The 26,636-nt window shown below is 39.6% G+C and overlaps 1 protein-coding gene across 10 annotated transcripts in view; it reads left to right on the forward strand.

The window, feature by feature from the left end:
- Positions 1–26,636, forward strand: part of LOC142057681 (cohesin subunit SA-2-like) — a 63,284-nt gene that overhangs the window by 13,352 nt on the left and 23,296 nt on the right. For all 10 annotated transcript variants that reach the window (XM_075094172.1, XM_075094207.1, XM_075094228.1 and 7 more), the window contains 9 exons: positions 2,590–2,661; positions 4,906–5,110; positions 6,208–6,359; positions 7,727–7,800; positions 8,257–8,380; positions 12,356–12,454; positions 14,524–14,603; positions 23,630–23,737; positions 25,727–25,835. In XM_075094172.1, the coding sequence (XP_074950273.1) occupies positions 2,590–2,661; positions 4,906–5,110; positions 6,208–6,359; positions 7,727–7,800; positions 8,257–8,380; positions 12,356–12,454; positions 14,524–14,603; positions 23,630–23,737; positions 25,727–25,835 (1,023 nt within the window). The remainder of the gene's footprint in view (positions 1–2,589; positions 2,662–4,905; positions 5,111–6,207; positions 6,360–7,726; positions 7,801–8,256; positions 8,381–12,355; positions 12,455–14,523; positions 14,604–23,629; positions 23,738–25,726; positions 25,836–26,636) is intronic.

Genomic DNA, 26,636 nt, shown 5'->3' on the forward strand with positions numbered 1-26,636 from the left:
TTAACATCTTGAATAATGACCTAGATAATAGGGCAGAGTGTACTTTTAGCAAGTTTGCAGATGATACAAAACTGGGAGGCATAGCTGCTAGACCAGGTGGTTGCCCTGCTGTTCAGAGGGACCTTACCGGACTGGAGATTTGGGCAGAGGGGAATCTCATTAAGTTCTACAACAGGAAACCCCATGAACCTGGGGAGGAATAACCCCATGCACCACTACACATTGGAAGCTGACTGGGTGGAAAGCAGTTCTGCAGGGTATGATCTTGGTGTTCTTGTGGATGACAAGATGAACATTGCACCCTCTCAGCAAAGGTGACCAACAACCTCCTGAGCTGCATTAGGCAGAGCATTGCCAGCAGGTCACGGGAGGTGATGCTTCCTCTCTACTCATACTAGTGAGACCACATTGGCAGTGCTGAGTCAAGTTCTAGGCTTTCCAGTACAAGAGGGAGATGGGTTTATTAGAGTGAGTCCAGCGAAGGGCCATAGAGATGATTAATGATCTCTCATATGAGGAGAGGCTGAGAGAGTTGAGCCTTTTCAGTCTGGGAAGAAGGTGGCTCAGAGGGATCTAATTCATATATAAAAATGTCTGATGGGACTGAATGAGGAAGAGTAAGCCAGACTCCACTCAGAGGTGCCCAGGAAGACAGTGAGCACAAAGGCAAGCCAAGATGGGCAATGGGCACAAACTGAAATGTATGAAACTTCACCTGAATGCAAGAAAACACTTTTACTGTGAAGCAAACAGTGGAACAACCCAGAGATGTTGTGGAGTCTCCATCCATTTGGGAAGATATTACAAAGCTGACTGCACACAGTGTCACCTGGCACTGAGGGGACAGACAGGTTCTTTTAGGGATCTGTGGCAGAATGGTGATGGCACTAGTTATAGTTACAACTAAAGCTTTATTTTCTTAACAGGATTTGTGATTAGTATAGCACAGAATTTATGATTAGAATGGCACAGAGTTTCTACATGCAGAATCAATATACTAGCATAGTATGAAAATCTTATGCAGCTTACGATTTGTAATCACCTGAGTAATACAGTGTCTGTCATACAATTTAACTCGTAATTTCTCATCATGTGGGCCCTCTGCAGATCGGGTCAAATCTTAATATGTGGTTTGCTGTATCAATATAGCAATCGTAATAAAGACTTGAAAATTATGTAAAAGACTACGAGTCACTCAATCCTTGGAGGAAGCAGATGACGGTGGAGACGTCCCTGCCACTGGAGGGTCACGGGTCTCACTGTCCAGCAGCAGCTCTGGTCTGAGCTCCCCACTTAGGCTTTGCAACCACTTGATTTTATGGACAGAGCTCTGGGTGCAGTGATTCTTCCCTGTTCTGTGATGGGGTCATCTCTACTGCCTGGTTGGCTGGGTGCCTGGGACCTTCAAGGCCAGTGAGGAAGGGAGTAATCGGCCTGGCGCCCAGGAACCTTGAGGCTAGTAGGGAGGGGAAGAAGAAATCTGTTTGGTTTGTCTACTTGGTTCACAGGACCTTCAGGGCCTGATAACAAGGGAAAGGAAACAAATACATGACCTGCTTGGTCACAGAGAACTGCTGTTAGCATCAGTTATGCTAACCACTTTACCAGGGGTTGGGAGCAGGGAGTACTGGTCATGTCTGGCACTGAGCAGCCTGCTCTGGCTGACCCCGCTTGAGCAGGTGGGGTAGGATTAGATGATCTCAAAGAGTTCTTCTCAATTTCAGTCTTTCTGTGATCCTGTGAATTATTGTACTGTTGTTGGGAGCAGAGAATGACTTTAATATGGTCATTGAGGCATTTATTCCCTTCTTGTTGGCCACAGTATTCCTCAGTGGAGAGACAGGTTTGTCTTTAGGACCACTGCTTTTTGTTTCCCCTCTTTCTTAGACTATTCTTTTTCTCTCTTCTGTGTTTCTTCCTGTATGTGGCATTTTATTTCTTGCAGTTGTTTGTTCTTCTGTAGGTTTCCTTCCCTCTCCCATTTTGTTGCTGGAATGTTTAGCAACGGATGGGTTAAGTTTAATGCATAACTGTACAGCCAGATGGGGATAGCAACACTTGTGCTTCACCAAGCCTAATAAAGAACCATAGATTTCATGCCTTTTGTCTTGGAATAGTTGCAGAGTTGAGGAAATATCTCTGAATCAAGTCACTCTAGTGATGAAAATGTTTCTCTATAATTTGAAAAGCTCAGAATGGTTTTCTAGAGTTTAGATGTTTTACAGTGCCTAGCTACTAAATGTTGGAGCCATATCTTAGAATTAATAATGAAGATCGTACCTTGTGTATGTTTGCTTATAAATTTTAAAAATAAGTTGTCTGTTACTTGTAGCAAGGAAACGCAGGTTTTATATAAAAGGGTGTTTTTATTCTATCATTGGTTATAAATAAAAATACTGAGATGAGAATTAGATTTTGTTTAATGCATTGGATTAAATGCATGCAGGTGGTATGAGCCACCTGTAATACAAATTCTCTTAAGTTTCAATAGCCTTTTGAATGTGATGCATGGTTTGTGATGCTTTTGTCTTTATGAATTGTGTGCCGTTCCATCAAAAAGCTTTTAAAATTTTGTCTCGTGCGTTACAGGAAACTGGGTTGCAGTACAAGAAATTCATAGCCTATCCTTGGATCCTGACAGTTACTTGGCCAGTGGACAAGGTAGGACTCTTGTAGTTCTCTGCAACTGTAGTATAGCATTTTCTGTGGCTGTATTTCCTGTTTCCAGTGTAGGTGAACACATCAGAACAAGTCATCTTAAACAGAGCGATAGCGAATGGAGATAATCATGCACTTCTGAGGTCTGCTTTATCTGGTCTTTTAGACCTCTAGTTTGCGTGAACACACTCGTACTTTTCAAGTGCCCGTTTCTCGCGATTGATGTCAAAGGGACATCATTGTTTTGAACAGACTGGCATATATCAAGTTGCAGTGGTGTTCAAGAGCATTCCCCATCCCTTCCAGCAAGCTCTACACACATACATGTGTGCGCATGCATGCATATGTGCGCGCACATGTATGCACGTAGAGGTTTTGGCAGACAGATTTGTTCAAAGGCTTGTTTCATCAAAACTCTCCCTTGCAAGCATGAATGTTTGATTGGAAGAATATTTTGAGAACAGAAACAGCTTTTCTGTGATGCCTCTTCCCATACAACACTTGCAGCATTGTGGGGAATTCATCTTAACTCCTTGTTGGCACTTCACTTTGACTTTCCTCTCTTTCCGTAGACTCCGTATGAAAGAAAGAAGCATTTCCAGGATGAGTCAAAGCAGGAGCTTCAGTTGAGTGATTTGAATAGTTTTCTGGAAGAACTGTTAAAGGCACTGTTAAAATGCTTAATCTGACTTGGTTTCTGGAAGTAGAGTTGCTTCTCTCTACTGGTTAAGCAGGAAATCTAAGGGAATCCCAGGTTAGGTGCCTGAATTTAGGTGGTGTGCCCATTGTGCTGTCTGTATATTTACAGTATGTATGTTACCATCAAACAGTACCCCAATACGATAAACATGGACAGTAGAAATACTGTTAGAAAGTGAGATGTCTTCCTGTATTTGTGCTGCTTTTCAGATTGAGGAGTAAGTTACTATAATAAAGTAGGTATTTCCTGAAGTTGTAGGTTTTCTTTCTATTGTCTGTGTCATGATCAAGGAGCATTAAATGGGGCATGCTGGGTACTTCCCTTTCTGTCGTGGCACTTGCTACTACTGTTAGGCTCTGAGCTGACTCTTAGAACCTGATCAGGAATACATCACAAATTCCAAATGCCCATTGTGCTTTGGGTTGCAGGCATTCCTAAGATCAGTCTGTGTTCGCATTTATTTTTCAAGAAAGCTGTGTGTCCTGTGCTTTGGAAGCAAAGTTACAAGAGAAGAGCATGAAGTGGACTTCTTAAGTAGACAAGGTTGCTCTGGGTGTGAAGCTGTATATTAGAATACATCTGAGAAGGTGTCTGACCAATAGTGAAGGACTAGCTGAGTAGTGGCGTGCGTTCAGGATGAAGTTTTCCATAATGAATGAAGTTTTGGAGTTCCCTGGCTCTGTCCACAACTGGAAACTTACCAAGATGCTAATTCATATTCAGAGCCATTCCTGGGATCTGTGAGGTACAAATGAAATAAATGTTCACCCTGCCTGAGGTTGCCATCTACAAAGTCTTCCTAGCGTGCTCTTCACATGGGGTGCACCATTTTGCGTGAGAAGTCATTTGATCTGCCATCTGTCTGCGTTCTTCCTGGCAGTATCAACTGTACTGTGAATGCTCATGTGGTTTTATTGTAACTTGCTTTTTGCATAATGTCAAAGGTATTGCCTACTTACTGTTTCTGTGGAGGTTTTCAGAGACGTAGGTGCTGGTAGTATAGGTGAATGACTCAGTATTTGTCATTAAGCTGTAGCCTGATAAACTCCTTACGCTGGCAGTGCTTCTGAGGGAAACAGTCCCATCCTGCTTACACTACAGTAGCTTGTTTTCACTTTTCCGTCACTTCAGTTTCCTCTGGGATTTTACCGCGCACTTGCAGGAACAGGAAGGACGAGGAAGTGGGGAAGCACTACTACCTGTGAGGAAGTAGAAGAGGCCAGGGGTGCTCATGGTTTATGCCAGTGAAAATTATTTACAATGCTGTGGCTTCACATGCCCTCTCCCACCTGTCCGTTCACAGCTGCCTCACATACATTCTTTTCAGATGTGAGCTATGATGACAGTGTAGCTCTAATGAAGCTAGTTTGTCTCTGTGTTTGCTTGTCCCTCCTTGGGAGTAATAACGGTGAAAGTAGTCACGGTGGGGCTGAGGTGAAGCTGACTGTCGGCAAAACTCTCTCTGATATTCAGTGGGAGAGTTGTAAATGGTGTCCACAAACAAAACTAATTAGTGTGTTTTCTCTTGACTTTTCTTTCTTGTGCAGGACAACGAAGACTACCCGCTGATCAGAACAGGACCCTATTGGAAGAAGTTCAAGGCCAATTTCTGTGAATTCATTGCAGTGCTTGTCCAACAGTGTCAGTGCAGCATCCTGTATGATAGCTACTTGATGGACACGATCATCTCACTGCTTACAGGCTTAGCAGACTCCATGGTCAGAGCATTTAGACACACAAGCACTTTGGCAGGTAAAATGACTCATGGAGTTGCTGTAGATCCTGAGTTTTGTTGACTTGCGTACAAACAAAACTGCTCAAAATTGAAAAGCTGTCTTTACTGGAACAGTTCTCTTATGCATTGATGGTGCCTTCCTCCTAATATATGTTACTGTAATATAAATTATTTGTTCCCATGTGTATCTCAGTGGAACTTGGATTCTTTAGATATGATAGATCTAGACCAATTTTTTCTTTCTAAAGAGATTTTCTTGAATGCCTGACATGACTAACTTTAGAATTACACTGTGTTCTGATTATTTTTTGGTTTTTTTTTTCAGTAACTGATTTTTCACAGTCAGTTTTCTATTTTTTTTATTTTCCTCCCTCCACTAATTAATGTGATGAGGTTGCATTAAATGCTTCATCTGATAAAACTTCCTTTGGAGAGCTGCTATTCTTGTGATACCTGTGTTAAAAAGAACATTGCTTTTTACACATTTTTGTTTCATACAGTATGATGATACTAAAACTACTACATTTTTTTTCCCCTAAAGCCAGTAAATACCCTCTTTACCATGCAAAGTGCACTTAAAGTATAATTTGTTCTAAAGTACACTATTTGCTTTGAAGGCTCAAAAAACCCACTTGAAATCTATGCAGACCATCTAGTGATCCTTAGAGGAACATGAATTTTTGTCAATTCAAGTAAAATTTAAGATTCCCGGCCTCTTTTGGGCCAGCTTCACTGCTGAGTTTTTTGTTTGTTGGGCTTTTTTTTTCCGGTTACTGGAAATTACCTGTTCCACAACTCTGAATTCTTTTGCAGAAAAATCAAAATTACATAAACTAAGTAGAGAGTTGCCCAGTAAATTACTACTCTGACTAGAACTCTGGCCAAGAGTTGTAAATCACCAGTAATATAACTAAATTTTCCCTTTTTGATCATTGTCTGCCTTTAAAATAAAACACTGTATTTTAAAATAGATTACTGTAATCTAGTAGTGTTTGTATTTTGGATAATAAACTGTATTTGGCTAACCATATCCTTTCTGTGGTAAAGTGGTGAATATATTTATGCTACATATCTCTGAGCTGAGCTAAATATGTTGGGTTTGTTTCGTTTTTAGCAATGAAACTTCTGACAGCAATTGTAAGCGTACATCTGAACCTTGATGTCAACAAGCACAACGCTCAAAGATTATATGAGGTGGAGAAGAAGAGGATAGGTGGCAAGAGGACCAATTACAGACTTGACCAGCTGGAAAGAAAAAGGAAAGAGGTTAGGCAGGTGTCTTGTATTGGAGACGTGTGAAGATGTAAAAAGAGGGATTGCTGACAGCTTGCTTTTGGGTCACTGCAGTTCTTTGAAATTTATATGTTTATCTAATGGATGGTGCAGAGCGGTTGTGACTGGCTAGATTAAGTGGTACAAAAATGACTCAGGTAATAACTGCCCTATGTACTGTTAACTTGCGATGTCTGTCCTACTAATTGCTTCTCTAAATTGGCATCATTAGCCCTTTATCTACACAAATATGGATTTAACACACACATGTAATTGCATCAGTAGCTCTGGTGTTCTGGGAGTGCAGTTTTGCATATGTTTATACAAATAACAGGCCAAAATGTTAGTACTTGAACTGAATTTCAATGAATGAAAAAGGACACAGGATAGCTGTCATCTCCATCTAAGTAATGCGTTGTAAAAATGGTTGTAACTTCAGGTACGACCTGTATCTTTCTTGCTGTTCAGTTTCTGTTGTTTCTTCCCTGCTCAGCCAGAGAACTCTTTATCAGCTCCCCAAGTCAGGCCTGTAACTGTAAGAAATAATTGTGGCTTGAGGGTGGAGGTGACTTGATGTATCACCATCAAGCGCAGTTCCTTCTGTCCTGACCTTAGAATCAGTTACCTTTGTTCTGAGCTTTGGATGTCCATGGACTTCTCTGTTATAGCAATGACCCCCTCTTTTTTTTTTTTTTTTTTTTTTTGTGGGAAGAAGGGTGGGTGAACCAGGGTTATGGGAAAAACAGAGGAAATGTGTGCGTTGGGGTGAAAACCCAAACTTGTCACCCTTCCTGATGCTGTTGATGAGAGGATGTTTTTATTAAATGACTTAGATTTCCAGAAGCTCAAAACTAGATTTTCAGGGCTCGGTTAAAATAAATGCTCGTTGTGGAATAGGTGCATCTTGAAAATTCTGTTGTCTGCCTTTCTTCCATCTCTGTTTACAGTGCATTAAAATATAATTTAGACCTGTATATAATATATATAAAATATAATATATTATATATACACATATATAATATATATTATATAAGCTCATATAATAATACAGTATAGTGAAGAATTAATAGTTGTGCTGTATTTTTCTGTATATCGATAGTTCAAGACTCACTATATCAAACAAGTACCTTGTTATCCAGGCTAGCAGTTGGTATCTGATAAACCTTTCATCAGGATGTAGCTACAAAAAGGCCAATTGCTAGTGTAGATACAGATTACTCATTTTATGTTGATACCATGCGTAAACGCTAGCAATTTGTACCACAGTACAAATAGTAGTTTTGTAAGTTCACAGACGCAACTTTTTCCTGTGTAGTGAATTGTGGGATCAATATTAACATTCAGTTCTCTTTGTATTTCAGTATGAGCACAAGCTTGTAGAAATACAGAACATGATGAATGCTATTTTCAAAGGGATGTTTCTAAACCGTTACCGGTAAGAATAAAAATAAAGCTGTGATGTGCGTATCTGCATTCCCCAAAAAATCAGGTTCAGATTGTTCAGATTCCAGAGTCAAGTTAAACATCCTAGAGGCGCTAATGGTGTCAAGGAAAGTGTAGCAGTTAAATTATTTTAAAGTATTTGAAAGGACCTTATGAAAGGACCTCTCCTCTATGTTTCTTAAGTTCTTCCTGCTGGCTATAGAGCAGTGCATTTGTGATTGAGAAGACACCCAGAATTACAAAATAATTATTGCATGAAACATTTGTAGCTAAAAGTGGCCTAACTGGCAATTGAAGGCTAACTTAGAACACTAATATGAAGATACTTGTACTATTTTTGATTATACCTGCTTCTGCAATTCCAGAAAATAAAAATGTTGCAAATAATATAATTAATATATATTAGGCATTTTAAATATATAAATATTACAATTTTATAATTTCACAGTGATGTGATCCCTGAGATTCGAGCAACTTGCATTGAGGAAATTGGCAGCTGGATTAAAATATACCCAGATGCTTTTTTAAATGATAGCTACTTAAAATACATTGGGTGGATGCTGTATGATAAGGTAAGGTTTTAATTTTTCTTATTAGGAGCAGTAGATGGGAAGGTCTTCAAAATTTTAATTTTTTTTTTTTAAGAATCCTAACATGTAAGATATTCAGAGTAGATATTTAAGACTGTGGTGGTATGAAAAAGAATTTACTTTCTTTCCCATTTCAGGTTTTATTTCTAAAGCCTAAACAGCTAGCACTAAATAACAAAGGACATTCTTTTCCAGTTCTGTAGCAGTGTGTGTGCAGTTATTTTGCTATGTGACTGAATCGGGAGCTATTACTGAATTGTAAAATGGCCTATATCCTTTGGGCACAGGCAGTGTTAAATGTTGACTGAAATTCTGCTTTTAGTTTTGATGGCTACATTTAAAATTTTGCTTTATTTTATAAAAACAAACAAATAAATATTGCCTATAGTGAAATAGTCTTCAATATTGCATTTCTCATTTGGAATTAAATGGATATAGAAAATACTTACAGAAAGGCCAGTCATTTCCCAAAGGGTTTTCTCCTTTTCCTTATAGTAGGTTTGTTTTTACTTTTGGGTAGAGGCACATTTAAAAAACAACAACAACAAAAAAAAACCCACCAAAGCAAAAAAACCCAAACCCGAAAGAAAACAGTAACTCAAAACTATGCTTTTTCTCATGCTTCTAAAATGCATGAGAAATTTTAGGGGGATAGGAATACTTATAGTGAGTGGCTAATTACCAAAGTTGGCAGGCTGTACTTCTGTAGGCCACCTTTTAACGTGTATGTAGCTTCTGTATAAATTCTTAATCATCCTCAGTTTTGTGCAGCTTTAGGTAACGTTTGTGTTCTGTGAATAAAATTGTAGTTTACCACAGAGACAGGAGGGGGAGCACAAAGCCTCTTACTTCCCTGCGTTGTGCCATTACTGTAAAGGTAGCATTTAGATTTTTAGAACAACAAATCTATCAAGAGCTGTCGTCTTTTCCTGCATAAATTTCATCTGATCAGAATATCTTTTTAGTATATGTTAAGTTGGGAGAATTCTCAAAAGAAAAAGTCATTTTTGAAGATGATGCGTCTTCATTCCCAGTGCTGTACAGTGAAAATTAACAGCTGGTATCTCTGATTAATGCACATAGCTCATCCAGTGTCATTTCTTGGGAACTGGAAATGGTTGTTTTCTAAAGCTTATTATCGGAAAGCAATGAAGATGCAAGCAGAGTGAGATAAGTGAGAAATCTTCTGTATTCCACATTCGGCCGAGACCTGGTAGTGTGCCACTACTGGTGGTTGCAGTCCCGGCTGTGCTTTGTGATTTGCAGCCACTGTTAAATTGCCCAATTCCAAAATGAGAGCAGGGCATTTTTGGCAGCAACAGGGGCAGCAGTGCTTTTATATACATCTGAATGTTATTTCCCACTACTCCTCCTTAATAAGCATTTCCATCCCATCTTGTTGGGGGTGGGCGGCAAGAAACTGATATCTCCCAGAGCCAATTTTCTTTTAGAATATAACATAGAGAAGTTTGCCAAATAATTTAGGCCCCAGAGTGGAACAACCACAAAAGTATTCTAACAGTGAGGGAAAACCTGGCCAGGATCATCTACAGTGATCTAAACAGAGATTAAGTTCAGTCATTTGGGAGGCTTTAAAGTGGAGAGGGGAGGGGGAAATAAGTATAAAATTAACATTTTTGTCTTCAAAGCCTCTTATTTGAATATAATAATTCTTTCTTCCCCATGAGATACCATTTTGCCATTATACCCTTATGTAAAACATCATATTTTTATGTGAAAGGTTATTTCCTAGGTGCTGGAAGATGCTCTAAATTCAGTGGTAATATGCTCAAAATTGGATAAGAGGATCTCTGGCACAGAAAGGGTTGTGGAACAGTGCTATAGAGATACATTTTGCAAGTAGTTTATGTTCATGTGCTAGAAATAATTTAACTTTTTACTTTTGAAGACGAAGCAACAGTTGATACTAAAACTGACAGCTGTGTGCAGTTGGACAATGTTATATGTAAGCTCAGTCACCTATCAGTGCATTTGTGAAACCCTGGCACCTGACTTGTGCTCAAAGGCACTAGTGTTCTTCCAAGGGAATATATGGCTACTAAACCAGCATCCAGATCCAATCAAATCAGTGCTGATCTGAGCAGCAGGTGCTGAAGGGAAGTGCTGTGTAAAAAGTTCAGAGTTACAGACCAGAAGAATCAAGGCAGTGAAGAATAAGGAAGGGAAAACTAGAAGGCAGAACTAGCAGACAGGAAGGCAAATGCAACGGAGGTGCACACTTGGGACCTCCGACCGTTTTGGACTAGCCTTGTCTGGAACTTCAGGGCAAGCTGTTGAGGTTTTCTTATTAGACTATGAAAAGCACCGAAAGATACCCTGTGGAAGCAGGAACTTGCTGTTGAAATGAAATTCTGTGTCCTGACCAGTCCTGTCCTGCCAAATTTCAGGAAATTGAAAGGGTCTATATGACCATCCAACAAGCCATCACAGACTATTTTTTTCCTCTTTTTTCTTTTTTTTTCTTTTCCCCAAGCATAAATGTAGTCCCTATTCACAGGCAAAGCCTCTTGATAAAATACTGAGGGCAACTGAAGCCAGGACTGCAGTACGTTGGCTGAGCTGAGTTTGTGCCAGTGTGCCGTGATGGGTACCAAATCGGGACTGTTTGTGATTGAGGTCTGTGCTGTGGACCCTTGTGGCTATAGGAGGCAGCAGGTGTAGGCAACAGTCTCTTTCTCAGATAAGGCCTTTAATTTTAAAGTACAGTATAGAATATGTATTGCTGGTGTGTCATGGGCAGATCAGAGAGCAGTACTCATTGTCACCTGTTGATCTTTCATTTTATATTTCTATCAAAGAGCTGCCTTATGTAAAACTGTCAGTCAAAGCCTGCTACTGGGAATTGTCCTTCGCCTTCCATCTAAGCAGGTGAACAGGAACTTGTAGTCATGGAGAGCCTATGTGTAGGTGGTCTCCTTTCTTGGGTTTCCTTGATTGTTCTTAGTGCTATTGTTAGCAAGAAGAATTAAGGAAGAAATAGGAAGAGACTGAATCAAAGCCCGCAGTTCATTTAAGTGTCTCTGCCGATATTCTTAGCATTATAAGTTTACAGAGCAAAGTGATTTTTCTGTGTTGGATCCTCAAAATTACTTTCTTAATGACATTTAAAGCTTTGTCATCTGAAAGCTTTAGCAATATGCATAAGGTAATATAAAAGCGGGGTAAGGAAAAATCCTCTTTTTGAGGCATCTATGAAGCAGCAGTACTAATGTATGTGAGTATGAAATAACACCTTGCAGGGATAAATATATTTTGCCTAAGTTAACTAATTAGGCCAAATTCAAAGCAATCCTTCTCTTCTTAGAATGATTAAAATACAGTGTTCTAGTGTAAAACAGAAATAGGGACAAAGAGTAATATTTGACTCTGTGTCTGTGAGAATTCACAATGATAAACTAGTGCATTTCTGAGGTGTACCCCTTCCTCTGGGAATTTTCACTGGACCAGAATTTCTTGGAGTCCTTGTCAGTGTTTAGTGACCATCCGACTCAAATGTTGAAAGGAAGCAAACAGTCTGATGTATGGGAGGGTGCTGATTGTATTAAGTAGGTCATCCATACTTTTGTCTTTGCTTATCTTTAACAGGTGAATAGCACAATTCCTTCATCTTTTGCATTCTGTTGCTTTTATTAACTGTAAGGTCTGTGAGAGTTTCTTTGGCTCTTAGGGAGCCTAATACAAACTGATGTCACCTTTAAGTTTGGCTCACTGGAGGCTCTGTGTGTGTGTGTGAGAGAGAGAGAGAGAGAGAGTGTGATGCATGTGTGTACACACAAAATGGTGCTGGTATCACTAGTAAAAAAAATGAGGCAGTATTTGGGTAGTCTGCTGTAGGCACCCACAAAGAACTCCAATTTATGTAATATAAATGCCAATAGTGAATAACATCAAAGATATATGTTTTTTACTGTTAGCTGATTTCTCTTTGTCTTGTAGCAAGCTGAAGTGCGGTTGAAGTGTCTTCTGGGACTGCAGGGAATTTATAGCAGAAAAGAACTTGCTTCTAGGATGGATCTCTTTACTAGCAGATTCAAGGTAAATAGATTACTGTTTGCTATTTTCTTAAGTCTGGTTTGGGTGTATACACAGGGTCTGATGTTTTGATCAGAGCTGATTTCCCCACTCTCTTGACTGACAGAAGGTTAGAGTACTGCAGAAGCAGCCTGCTTGACTGAGTGGATGAAGGAGTTTTGAAGAGATGTTTCCCTCTGTTTCTATGGAATTTTCTGTTTCACTTCAGTTCATGCACAAAACGGTGTTAGCATGCACTGTGATCAGTTATCTCCACCATTCGTCCAGAGTGGCCCAGATTTTTTACAGAATCTTTGGGAGATGACAAAGAATTTCATACTCTAAGGTCCTTTTTTTTTTTTTTTTTTTTTTTTTTGCTGCTGCTGCTGATAAGGGGTTAACCTTGTAGATACTGGACTGGCTGACCATATATCACTCTGATGTGGGAATAATTCTCTGTTGATCCACCATGTCAGTGGATCTGAATCTTGAAGAGGGATGCCTTATCTCCTTTCTGAACAAGTCAGGTGATATACTGTAATTGTTCTGTGACTGCACTGACCCTGCACACTGCCTTTATCATATTCCAACATCCTGACTCATTTAAGAAGTAAGCCCTTTACTTTTTTAATTCTGCCCTTGGTAATGATTTCGTCAGCTACTCTTATCCCAGTGGGGCTAGGCCTTTCTGGTATTTGAATAAGAAAACTCAGAGTGCTGTGATTGTTACATCAGTCCCTCTGAATCAGTACATAATCAATGCCTGCATGTGGTGATAATTCATGTTCTTTTTGCAATGGGTGCAGGGTTTACCTGTTTGTCAAAGCAGTTGCTAGTAGTGAAAAATACCTACAGCACATCCTCAAAGAACAGGAAATAGATTAATATTGGTATCTTAAGAATAAATTATTCAGATTGAAATTTGACTATTTAACCCCTGTTTTAAACAGTTTTGTGGTAGTCCTTTATCTTTCTGGTGAAAGGAAGGTTGCTGTAAGCTGTGTAAGCAACTGCAGGATTGGTATGCACAGACTGAAGAAACAGCTCCCATCTGCCTGTACTGCAGTCTCCCTGTGTGTGGAGGATGCTCTATAAATGGGTTGTCGCAAACTCCATCCCACCAATCAAAAAAATCCAACCCAAACACAACACCTCCTTCTCCTGTAAATGAAAAACCCAAACAGCCACACACAAAATACAGACTGATCTGGAATCTTTCAAAGTTTTAAATTATGCTTTCTCAGTGATGCAGAATGTAATCATATAACCAGCAATCCATTTCCCACAAGTGGGAGTTTCATGTGCTCCCTCTGTTACCCTCAAGTGTTCAAACTCAGGATTCATGGACCTTGCAGCTGGGTTGTGAGAAACAGGAAGGTGCAAAGTAAAATGAATCTAGAGATTTAGAAATTATATGTGAAGTGAGAAAGCTGTTAGTCCCAAACAAAGCAAGTCCAAAGGTTTAGTATGGCTTAAAGATGTAGGCCGCACTGAGGAGTTGTGAGTTCTTGGATACATAGGACAGGAGTATTTCCACTCTTTTCTGAGGTGTTTGCATGTGTACCAAGTTACGATAGTGTGAATTCTGGGGGTCAGGAATACTGCTGCTATTCCATGAAGTACCTTTAGGACTCAAGTCCTAATTGTCTTTCCAGCAAGGCACTGGCTTCTCTAATGTGTAGGTGGAAGCAGTTTATTTTTGATGGGAGAAACTGATTATATAATGCTTGTAATTTGAGGCTTACCTTCATTTAACGTACTGAAGTGCCAGTAGTACCATCTTAGAAACAAGTTGTCAGTCACTTTTAATTTGTAGACTGTAGTTGATTTCTTGTGAACGCATACATTACATTATTAAAAAAAAATCATATTACTGCATGATTAATTCAGTTAAAAAATTAACATGCTGTTAATTTTCAGGGGCTGGGGAACTACTTGGTAGTAATCAAGTTGCTTTGTGTCTCTTAGGAAATAGCTGCTGAAATAAAAATAAATCTCTGCTCTACTAGTGTAGATGATCTAGCTGTAGCAAAATTATGTTTATTGAGAACAAACCATGTTACATCTTTTTATTGTCATTTTACATCCATTAGGATCGAATTGTGTCCATGCCTCTGGACAAGGACCATGAAGTAGCAGTTCAAGCCATGAAACTCTTGATGCTTATGTCACAGTAAATAATTTCTTTTTTAATTTACTGTATTGTTTTAATGGCAACAAGATCCAGATACAATCCTGATGAATCTTCCTGTAATCAGTTATGTGCTGGGAAACAGTTGCTCCTGGCAGGATATGAGTTACAGTTAAAGCTGCTCAAGACATGGCATTTTCTTTCAGTGGGAAATACCAATATTAAGAAAACCCTTGTGCTGAGATTCAGTATGAAAACTACATTTTTATATCTTTATATTTCCCTCTGAAAGGAAATTCCACATTTTCATGTTGGCTTTTCTCAAACAGAGCATCTACCTGTCTTGGGGGAAGTCCCCACCAAAGATGGGGTCCCTACCCTATCTTCTGTCCCAGGGTTGCCAGGCCTTGACCAGGAGCTCAGGGAACTCTGCCATCTTTCCTTTCTCCCCATCTGATGTAGGAAGCCTTGAGCTTTGAGGCTGTTGCTAGAATTTGGGCTTCCAGATTCTTGGCTCCATGGCAGAGACCCTGGGAGCTGTTGAGCCCACAGCAGACTGACTGACAGGAAATGAGCAAGTGTATGATATCTTGGTTTTGCTGAAGTGGAAAACTAACAGAGGAGTTGTTTTCTTGGGAAACTACTCGCCAGCCATAGATTTGTTAGGATAATGGCAAGCTGGAAGTGTGGGGGAAAAGTAGACTAATGTTACAGAAATATGAATCCTATTCTGATACATTCTCAAGCAGCATGTTTATTTTAGAAATGGCTTTATTTGCAAAATATGTGAAGAACAAATGTTCTGTCCCTCTTTTTCGATGCAAAATGAGAATAAAAACCCCACTGCATTTCATTGTTAATACAGTTGAGATGTTAGGACTCAATAAGTGTCTCTTCTGTCTGAGAGTATAAGTTGAATTCTGCTGATGCAGGTGCTTACTTCCACGTACAGCATGGCACATTGTCCAGTAGCCTTGTGGGATTTGCTTTTCCGTTTAAGCCTGAAGTGTTGGTCATTGATAGATGAAGATGTAGACCTTAATGGACCAAATAATACAGTGTTGTAGGTATTTACATTAAATTTCAAGTACGTTTGTATATTGAAGTGCTGCTTTATAGTCTGGGCTCCTATCTCATTTCACACTCCATTGATCTGAGTGGCGTTTCTCTAGACCTGCTTCAACACTCACATCAGAACAGCATATGATGCTGTGAACGTAGTATGCTTTTTTGAAGGGAGTACCATTGTTTTGGCCTCCCTAGTAGTAGCTAGGGTTATATTGTTTCTGTGTTTATGACATCCATTTCTACACCCCCTGGTTCTCCATGGTGTGTAGCTATTGGAACAAAGCACAATGCTGTGTCTATCTGCATAACGTGTCCCTGTGCTAGGAGGAGCAGCACACCATTGTTGAAGTACAAAGATGCTGTACACCAGTTATGGCTGCCCTTGTTCTGTACGTGAACTAACAAGTGCTATATTGGCACTGCAGCTGTTTATCACCTCTGGCTTTACTATAAAGGATCGTGGTCTCATTCATGCAAGCTGCAGCTATGAAAGTTTGATCAATGTTTCTTTCTCTCAGAAGCAATTTTTTCCTAATTTTTCTTAAATATGATTTCCAATGTGAATAAATGCCTTCTAAAGTTTTCTGAGTGACATTTTTCCATCATAAAATGTAGCTTTCATAAGTAAAATGAATACATTTTGAAATTGTTCTTAATTAGGCAGTGCAGAGGCCTAGCAAATACATGCTTCTCTTTCTTTTTGCTCATCTGTTGCATAGCCATGTTCCTTTCCTCCCCAGTTGCCCTGAGCCCTGTTCATTTGGCTTAATTATTGGAGTGATGAAAGTAGGAACCGGGGACTCAACAAGCAAATTCAATGACAACTCTTCTCTTTGATAAGAGTAATACTGACCACCCTATAAAATGTGTGCGAAGAGAATGCAGACAGTCACGTGTCCAGACTTCTTAGTAAGAGTCTGCACCAAGATGCTTTTCCAGCAAGGGAAAAGCTGAGCTATACCTCAGTACCTGCAACAGTGTCAGAAAGGACTTTCTGCTGGCATTGCAGGAGCAAAGAAATCTCAGGGCTATTGTGTCTCAGATAGGTGTGTCTCATAGCTCAAAACCAGTGTCTGGATATTGAGCAGTAATGCCACTTGATATATGTAGTAAAGCATGAAATGGGTTTGGGGACAGCAACTCCCCTGCCTTTAAAGAATAATAAATGATGGCTTATATAAATGGCACTTCTACTTGTATGTGCTGATGTAAACAAATTTTTTTTGCCACTTTTGTCATACCATATTGACTTCTCTGTGGATGGCTCATTTTTGTCATCTGGAAATCTGGCAACTGATTTCTAGTTGCCCAACTTGCATTTTTAGTGAGACTTGAAAGACCTTTCAGATCAAGTTTCTGTTTTTAAAGCTACTGGCAAGAACCTCTGTCTCATGAACTCCCTGTATTTGATTTGAAATCATGGATTATTTTTAACAAGGAATGTAATCTTAACTGGTCAGGTACTGACCTTTAGAGCATGTCTCTAATCTTGGAATCAATCTTTTGTTGTTTCATGGCATGAGTCGGCAAGAAGCAAGGCCAGCAGTAACTTTTTTCCTCCAGTTAGTCCATTGGGTGCTCTGTGACTTTCTTGGGGAAACTTTACTATATCAGTAACTCTCTTTTACTGGATTTCATAATTGTCTTTTGGGTGAGTACAGTAGCAAGACCTCATTACCAATTAATTATTTTTCTGATGTTTTATGGTTGCAGTGGAGCTGTGCTCCATGTATGTTAGTAACAGCTTTGACCATCTCTTAACCATCGCTGCATTCCAGTCCCATGGAATATACATTGACAACTCTGTGTACTACTGGCCCACAAAACTGGCATGCTGGCCTTTACATTCTCTCTCTTGCTAGCTAGAGAGGCAGTGAAAACACTGATCTTTTCAATTCACTTAGATGTGTTGCATTATTAAAAAAAAGAATTCCAGTGCTGATTCAAAACCCTCTTGCTGTGCATATACCTGTTTTTTTCAAATCCTTGTTTGTATTTTCATCTTGTCTATCTCTGTGAGCTATTTTTCTTCTTGTTTGTTGCATGTTGTCTCAATTGAATGCCAAGGTCTTTGGGCTAGTAGATTTCTATTTTTACACAGCATGATGCGATCCTGAAACTGAAATGAGCCTATGAGACTTAGCATAATAGAAATTATTAATGCTACTGAATTATGCATAATTGTTAGCATTAATGTTGCAAAGGATCTGAGAGGGAATAGAACTAGGAAGGAAATAAGGAGGAAGAAAACATGAGTGACCATGAGACCCCAAGGAATCTTACTGAAAACATTGCCCTTTAGGAGGCAAATTAGTTTAGTGTGCCTACAGCCAGACAATTCTGTTCAATTTTGCGTGCTCAACAGCCTAAGAGTAGAGGCATTTTGGAAAAGAGCAGCAAAAGTAGTTAGGTAACTGTAGTAGATGAATGAGGAAAGGTTACCAGTAGTGCAGGTAGGGGCACAAATCTACAATTGCTTGAATATATAAATAGCAAAGGGGAAAACTACTTTGTATTACATTAGTTAAATGTAACTAGAAATTAAACTGAGTTTTAAACACAGAACTCTCAAGTTTGAAATCTGGAAGAGCTGCCTTAGTGAGAACTGTGAGTATATTGCACTTGTTGAGGACTTCACTGAAAGAGTTTAAAAACTATTTAATGGAGCTGATAAATACATTAATTCTCACCACAGTGCTTTGACATTGGTCAGTAGAGATAATCCAACTTAAAAGTCAAGAAACTGAGGCTTGTAAGTTCCCAGTGTCCTGCTTAGCACAGGAGGCCCAAGTCAAGTAGGGGTTCATCACTGTTGTGCTTAAAAATCTTAGTCTCCCTTCCGATTCTCAACTAGACCGAGAAGGATGCTTTAGTTTGGAGAGGGAGGGGCTACACTTAACAAACTTGAAGAAGAAGCTTGAAAACTGGATTTGGCAAAGGATGCCGTTGCAAATAATAAAATATTTCTTACTAGTTCTTGTGGTAGGTGTAGATAGAAGTACTTCTCAGTACTTCAGTGTCAGCAGAGAGTTGAACTCTGTGATTCTGTAGCGTTATTTCATAGCGAAGCCGTGGACATTGGAGGAGAAATTGACATTTGGTAGGCAAATGCACTGTATCTAGCAAGGTTATTCAGACAAGCCACTGTGCAGAAGAAACAGTGAAGTTTATTGAAGGCTTAAACGCTATTATAAAAAGGTGGAGTTATGGCAGTCCTTTGTCAAGCCTACTCCAAACAAAACAAAAGCAAAAGACCAAAAAGGAACAAATGCATATGCTTTCTCCCCTATCTTCTTCTCTTTTCCGTCCTCTCAGGCTTATGCTTTCTTGGAAGTTACCATCAGCAATTTTCTTCCACCATGCATCTCTGTTCAAGAACCTTGAGATCTATTCTGAAATCTTATCTTTCCAGTCTGAAGATGTAACAAGAAAAAATAAGACTTACATGTCTCCTGCAGTCATGTTTCTTAACCAAACCAGCATACCATACAGCATCTGCCTACTGTGCATCTTCCTGCACTCTGTCTCAGCATAATCATATAATCACAGTGTATTGCAACATGCTAATCCTATTTTAAAGTAGGTGTGAAAGGACTCTTGTTATATTGTAGTGGCAACCAATGTTGGCACTGATCACCAAGGTATCATCTTGAAATACCTGCAGTGACAGCAGGGTAGAAAGAGGGACATAACAGATTAGCTGATTTTTCTACTTAAAAATTTTATCTCAGACATTAGAGTACTTTCAACATGTATTTTTGGTTTATGGTGCTCAGTGCATGAATAATGTTTTATGAAGTATTTGTAAATTTGGATGTTTAACTTGAATTAATATTAAATGCAAAAATAACATATTTTTTTTAAAACTGAGATACTTTATGTTGGATTACCAATGTCCCCATAATGTGTGACAGATCTTCCCCTGCACAGCCATTAAAACAAAAAAAGAATAAGGTAGCAAGACTTTGAAAAGTACATTAAGTGCATATTTATTCTACTGTTATGATTTTGATGATTATCCTTGGCATAAGCAATAGCACAGACCAAGAGAGGTGACTCCAGCAGTCATGTCTCTTGCGTACAGTAAAATGGAACAAAAAGCAAGCTATCAAATTTTTCAACTGGTGCCATATGCAGAACAAAATGGGTCTGTGATCTCCCCTTAGAGTAGTCCCACCTTCTTCTTCATGACATGTTCACGCTGAAGTGCAGAGAAAATGGTGTGTCATGACATTGGTATGTGGAAGGCCACGCCTGTTTATTTTTAGGCATCTAAACACTGGCAGGCACTTCTGGCTTAACCTTTATCTGTTGCTTGGCATCCTGAGGGCTGTAAATTTGCAGCAGTATTATTGCTGTATTTGAAGTATTCTTTGAATGTTTGATGTTTGGCTTATGTATGTAAAAAAGAAAGGCACCCATTTACTGTGGTAGTATTAGTGGTAGTGGTAGCAGGTGTAGTAAAGTGCTGCTACTTCCCGAGGCAAGTAAAACCCCATAGCACTCATTTGAGTGAGAGTTAGGAGTATAAACCTCATTGTATCACAGACAGTAGTGGTTAAGCAGTACATGAAAAGTAGTAGTAGTGCATACAGGTATTCCCTCCCATTCAAAAAATTAAAAAAACCTCAAGTGGAGTCATGAGTGTCTGTCAGCCTGTGCTGCAAAGAAATTGGGTTGCTTTCCCCTCCTCTGTGCTATTAGGGAGTGCTTCATACATGGCCAAAGCTATCGCATCTGACCTACTCTTGTCCTGAGGAGGGAGGAAATAACATTGCTGTAGATTAATGTAACCGGAGCAAATTCCTAGCCTCTTTGAAGACAAAGTTAAAAACAAGGAGGTTGGGATTTCAGAGTCACAGAATGGCTGAGGCTAGAAGTGACCTCTGGAGGTCATCTGCTCCAACCCTTCTGCTCAGGCAGGGCCACGTAGAGCTGGTTGCCCAGGACCATGTCCAGACAGCTTTTGAATATCTCCAGTGATGGAGACTCCACAGCCTCTCTGGGCAGCCTCTGACAGTGCTTGGTCACCCTCAAGAGTAAAAACGTGTTTTCTGATGTTCAGAGGGAACCTCCTGTGTTTCACTTTGTGCCTGTCACCTCTGGTCCTGTCACTGAGCAGAGCCTGGCTCCATCTTCTTTGCACCCTTCCTTCAGGTACTTACACACATTCCCCCCGAGCCGCCTTTTCTTCAGGCTGAACAGTCCCAGCAATCTCAGCCTTACCTCATAGGAGAGACAATCAGTCCCTTAATCATCCTCATGGCCCTTCGTTGGACTCTCTCCAGTATGTCTGTGTCTTGTACTGGGAAGCCCGGAACGGGACCCATTATTCCAGGTGTGGCCTCACCAGTGCTGAGCAGAGGGGAAGGATCACCTCCCTCAACCTGCTGGCAACACGCCTCCTAATGCAGCCCAGAATACTATTAGCCTTCTTTGGTGCAGGTGCACTTTGGTGGCTCATGTTCAACTTGGTGCCCACCAGGACCCCCATGTCATTTCCGAAGGAAAAGAAATTTCTAGGGAAAGACAGTTTCATTTCTACTGGAAAGGCAGAGTCGTTAAATTCTACCCAAAGAGACGGCAGGCGTGTTCCTGAGCTTTTCGAGCTATCCAAACAATTTAGGCAAGGAATTCTTTTTTAAATAGACACACACAGGTGTTGCATTCACCGTTTCCATAAATGTGCTAAGAAGACAAAACCTGAAATATAAAGAATAAAAAATTCAAGTCTAAAAAAATGTGTACATTTGACTGGCATGTTCGTACAGGGAATTCCATTTAAGATTAAGAAAAAAGTTGTTTACTGTGGGGGTTGTCCAATACTGGAGCAGGTTGCCAGAGAAGTTGTGGAGTCTCTGACTTTGTAGATATTCAAAACCTGCCTGGACACAACCTTCAGCAACCTGCTCTAGCTGATCCTCTTCTGAGCAGGGGGTTGGTCTGGATGATCTCTAGAGGTGCTGTCCATCCTCAGCCGTTGTGTGATTCTTTGTTGTCCCACTGTAGAAAACAGTATGTTTGTAGAGAAATTTCTTCCTTTTCAAGCTGTCCACAGTTTTTTAAAAAAATATAGAGAGAAAATGACAAGGGCAGCTTCAAAGAAACTAGTGCTTTAGAAGAACTAAATAATAGATCGACATTAAAAAGAATGAAAGAAACCTTGTCAGACTGCTAGTTTATTTCAGTAAATCTCCCACAGCCTTTTAATATAAAGACTTGCTATATCATGATTCTTACTCCTGTAAGTGCAATTTGTTGACAGTCTTTGTTTTACTCTCACTTTTTAAACTTGTAGAAGTATAGTAAATTTGATACTTCATTCATGGCTTCACAGGACAAACCAGTGCTTATTCATATACTCTAAGGCCCCAGGTTGTGTCTTCCAGTTTCTTACTGTTTAACCTCAATAAACACATTTTTACTCTATTTCCCCAATTCCATAGATGGCTGAATAGGAGTGCCATAAATGTTTCCCTCTATGCCAATTTCACGATATATATACTCAGATCACTTTCTATATGTCCTATTACTGCAGCTATATACTCAAGGGAACTGCAGGTTATGAGGCCACCAAAACCTGCCTGAAGTATGTAAGGCAGCTTTTCTTTTTGGTTGAGGGCAAGCATTCTCTTGCAAGATTGACCCATCACTTTTGGAGACACAACGTCAGCACTTCCATTTAAAGACCTTTTTACAGTTCCAGTGACCACTGTAAGCAACCTTGGAAAAAATGTGAAAAATTCTAGTGATACATGAGTAAATACATTGTAAAGCTAAAATGAGGTATCAACTATAAATGAGAAGCTATTGGCTTTGAGAAGTGAGTGCTGTCTGGTTTTTGTTTCTTTTTTGTTTTCCTCTACTGATTTTAAGTCCCAGACAGCGCTAAAAATATTTGCAATGGACAATCCAGTGACACTTTCACCTAATGTGAGCTCACTTTTTTTCAGTCAGGTTGGAGGATGTTTTGGGGCTTTGTGACTTGTGAGGATGCTAAAGGATGCAATGGGTTTGGAGACAAACAGGCAAACGCAGGAAGGGCTGCTAGTTTTTGTAAGACATCAGTCCCAGCAAACAAAGGGCATGAATCCTCAGTTTTAGAGAAGGTATTGGACCACAGCTGTAGATGGTTTTAAACTGTTACTGTTTAAACTGAGGATTGAGTCCAGTAATAAATAAAACCCTTTCCCCTCACCTGGCTGTAGAAAGTGTAAGGATTTCATATGTTGCTCTTTCATTCCCTGAAGCAATGTCCAATGACATTGCTATAGTAGTAAAGAGCAGGCATTTTGAAACTGTAACCCTTGCTTTGGGCTTCACTCCTCTGGTATCTCTTTGGTGTGTTATTCAACCTTGATGCTTCAGTTTCCTGTTTGTAAAAGGTTCATATGAATACCATTTCTATCTCCCATAGAGCTGGCATGTGGTATTCTCAAGATGTGTAGCTGTGTGGGGAAAAAATTGTGACTTTGAGTGTGTTTGCGCAGATAGGTCACAGTCAAAAGCATGCTGTCAAGAATATGGTTTGATTTCTTATTACATGTGACTCTGTATAAGCGTAGTGCAATAGAATGTAGGTTTTAAAATACTGTAATAAACAATTTAAAAAGAATTTGTACTGCAAAATGAAGGCAGCTTCTATATTATCTTTCAGGAATATCTAAGCATAAAGTGGAGGCATGATTTTCTATTTTATTACTCTTACTCTTTACCGTGACCAATAATTAACCTTAATTATAGTTTAAATTAATGTTCATGTCCACTCAGTGGGCCTGATTCGTCATGGCTTGCACAGACCTCTGTTTCTCTACAAAGCAGGTAAAAGAATGCTACCAGTTTTCTTTGATAGCATTTGTAGACATGTCCTACAAAAATTTAGCTGTGTAAACAAGTTGCACAGCTATGGAGAATCAGGTCTAGTAAAAGCTGGACATAGCATTCATAATATTCTGTGCAGATAAACCTGAACTATAACTTCCATTGTTATTTTTGCCTAGGAACTGTGAGGATGCATTATCAGCTGAAGACTGTGAAACGTTATACCAGTTTGTTTATACCGCACACCGTCCACTTGCAGTAGCAGCTGGGGAATTCCTTTATAAAAGGTATCTCTGCCTGTCTGCCTACTTCTTGTATATTCTCATTTGTTTCAGAATGAAGGTGGATTTACTTAAGAGGGACATTAAGCATTCATTTTTCTGCCTGAAGTGTGCACCACAAGGATAGCAGATGTGCTTTTTTCTGCTGAATCAGAAGAGAAATGCTGCCTGGGGGTAGTCGTTTTTTCCCCTGCACAGCCCTGGCCTAAGAGGCATGAGAAGAGTTGTAAGACTAACACAGAGAATATGAAACAACTGACTGATCCACAGATGCCATGCTATGTTGAGAGCATACTTCCTCTCTACTTTCTTTTCCTGTTGCTTTGCTTCTTACAAGCTAATTTATCACCTGGTATCTGCTGGATTTCCGTAGCTTTGGTAATTAATCACAAAAATGGCCTCCTCCCTTTGGAAGTTGCCTTATACATTGTAAAGGCTTTGAATAATGAGAGATGCAGCAGATTAAAAAGCCCTCCCAGTTTTCTGTCGGGTTAATGAAGTACAGGGTTTATCTTCCCCAGGAGTAACTCTTATAAATGGGCCTCTTATAACAATGGTTGCACGAAGTGAATGGAGTTGGCACGCTAAAAAGAGAAGAAATAAATATTCTGTCTCTACGGCTGAGAGAAGTAATTTTGCCTTACAAAGAGGAATGAAAATAAAAATATTTTGGCAAGACTTTTGTGGGGAAAAATTCAGAAATAATAATGATTTGTGTTTCTCACGCGTGCAGAATCTCTTCCTAGCTGTCTCTTCCTAACTAGCTGAACTGCTGACATTCTGGGGTTTGTGGAGCCAAGTCCAACAGAAACACAAATGAAGATAAATTTCTGTTTTGATGAGTCTTCTATCACATCTGCTACTCTTACTAGTCTTTTGTGTTGGTTCTAATATTCTATGATAAATCAGGTGGTTTTCCTCTCAACACTGATGCTTTTTGCCACTGAAGTGGTTGCCCTGATGACTTTTTCTATCCAGCTTCCCAGTGCAGCATGGACACTTTGACCCTGTAAACCTCATCCTTGTTATTTGCCCAGTTCTTCGCTGTGACACTTGACACTTTTGCCAGTATAGAAGTGTTTGTTCTAGTGTGATAGAGATGTTAGTGACACCCTCCTTTTCTTGGTCATACTGGTAGTAGTTTATATATATACATATACACACACACACATATATGTAATACCTGTGCTTCTCCCCCCCGCCCCCCCTTGGTTTGCATGAAATCTCCTTAATGTCTGCATTTTTAATTTATTTGCTTAGCCGGCATAAATTACGACAGCGGAAGCACTTTCTGAAAGTATAAGCTTTTACTGACATTGAGTAGTGTGGTCCTGCTCTTAAATCCAAGCTATTTGGATTTCCATGAATCTGTGGGGATGGCATTCCTGTATTTATCTTGGGATGAGTACTTTTTGTGAGCAGTACAGTCACAATCATTTTGGATAAAGAGGGAGATGGAAATTGAAGTGTGATATTGTGCTTCATACTTTAGGCAGAAGAGGAAGAACAGTTTTTCCACCGTATTTGTGAAGTTGAGTGAATTGCCTCTTACAAATAAAAGATACTATGCTGTCTTTAAGAAGCTTCAGTTCCAAAACATACCGTGATGTGGATGATGGTCGGGTAGTAGTATCTCTACACTGTAAAGGTTTAAATCCAGCCTACAGCAAGCCCCTTTTCAAGCATGAGCAAATGCCTACCTCATTATATGTTCAGCGTAGTGTAATCTCATCTGTTGTCCAGAAAGCTGGCAGGGTACCTGTGAAACTGTCGGGAATAGTCTCTGCGTCCATAGGGATAGCAGATCTCTCATAATGGAAAACAATCTAATCTAGTTTCCTTTCATCTGATAAAAAAAGTCTAATGTCATTTGGAATAAATAAGTAGACATTTAGAAATACAGTCCTTGGGATCTTGACAGAATTAGCATTATACTGGCAAATCAGCATAAGGAAAATGTGGCAGAACTGGACTGACTTCCTTTTCTGTTGGCAGGCTGCTCAGTCATGAGGGAGATGAAGAAGTTCAGCCCAAAGGAGGAGGGAAGTTTGGGGCGAGTACTGACCAGCTGAAAAGATTAATACGTTTTTTCCTGGAGAGTGAGGTGAGGAGAATAGTCCCTGCAGTAAGCCTTTTAAATCCAGTGTTGCATAATCAACTATTGGCTTCCTTTTGAAAGCTGTTTCTGATGGTGAGCTCTGAAATGTTTGGTGTTTGGGATGTTGTCCCTTTCTAGGATGAGTTTTTAATGCAGATGTTTCTGTTCTGTTGTATTAAAACTAGTTTACAGCTATGCTAAAGGAGAGAATCAGTGCTGAAGCAGCTTCTGAAAACAACCTGAAAGACTAATGCCACTGAGTGAGGGTTTTTTGGTACATGTCTGTGTCTGCAGGCAGATATGGGGTGCTGTACCGTGGCTCTATGCTGACTAAGAACGGTGTAGTTTTGCTGAGAATTTTATCAGCTTAAGTGCAGTACTTCACTATTTGGCTTTTGCAGTTGTGCAGACCTATGTCTGGCCAAAATGTCTCAGACATGGCATGTTTGAGTCTTCCTACAAAGCATATCCCAGACATTGCTTAAAATGTTGATTCGTTTCTAGTCCCAAGGTTGGATTTTTAGTTGTTAGGATCAGCAGTATAACAGCAAGTTTATATAGAAGCTAGTGTTAAAGAGATTACTTAAATTACAAAGGAAAGGTACCCTAAAAAGAAAAAAGCTTTTTTCCTGCTTTTCCTCCCCCACTTTCCTGCTTTGTATCAGACTGAAGACATGGTGATTAAATGTTCATTAGCCTCAAACTAATTATGTTGGAATACTGTGTGTGAATATATGTGTGAATGACAAAGCTTTGTAATTGGAAAAAGGGAGAGGAACATATGAAACTGTATTCCTTTTAACTATG

The sequence above is a fragment of the Phalacrocorax aristotelis genome, chromosome 1, assembly GCF_949628215.1.
Source record: "Phalacrocorax aristotelis chromosome 1, bGulAri2.1, whole genome shotgun sequence".
In the NCBI taxonomy this organism is placed as follows: Eukaryota; Metazoa; Chordata; class Aves; order Suliformes; family Phalacrocoracidae; genus Phalacrocorax; species Phalacrocorax aristotelis.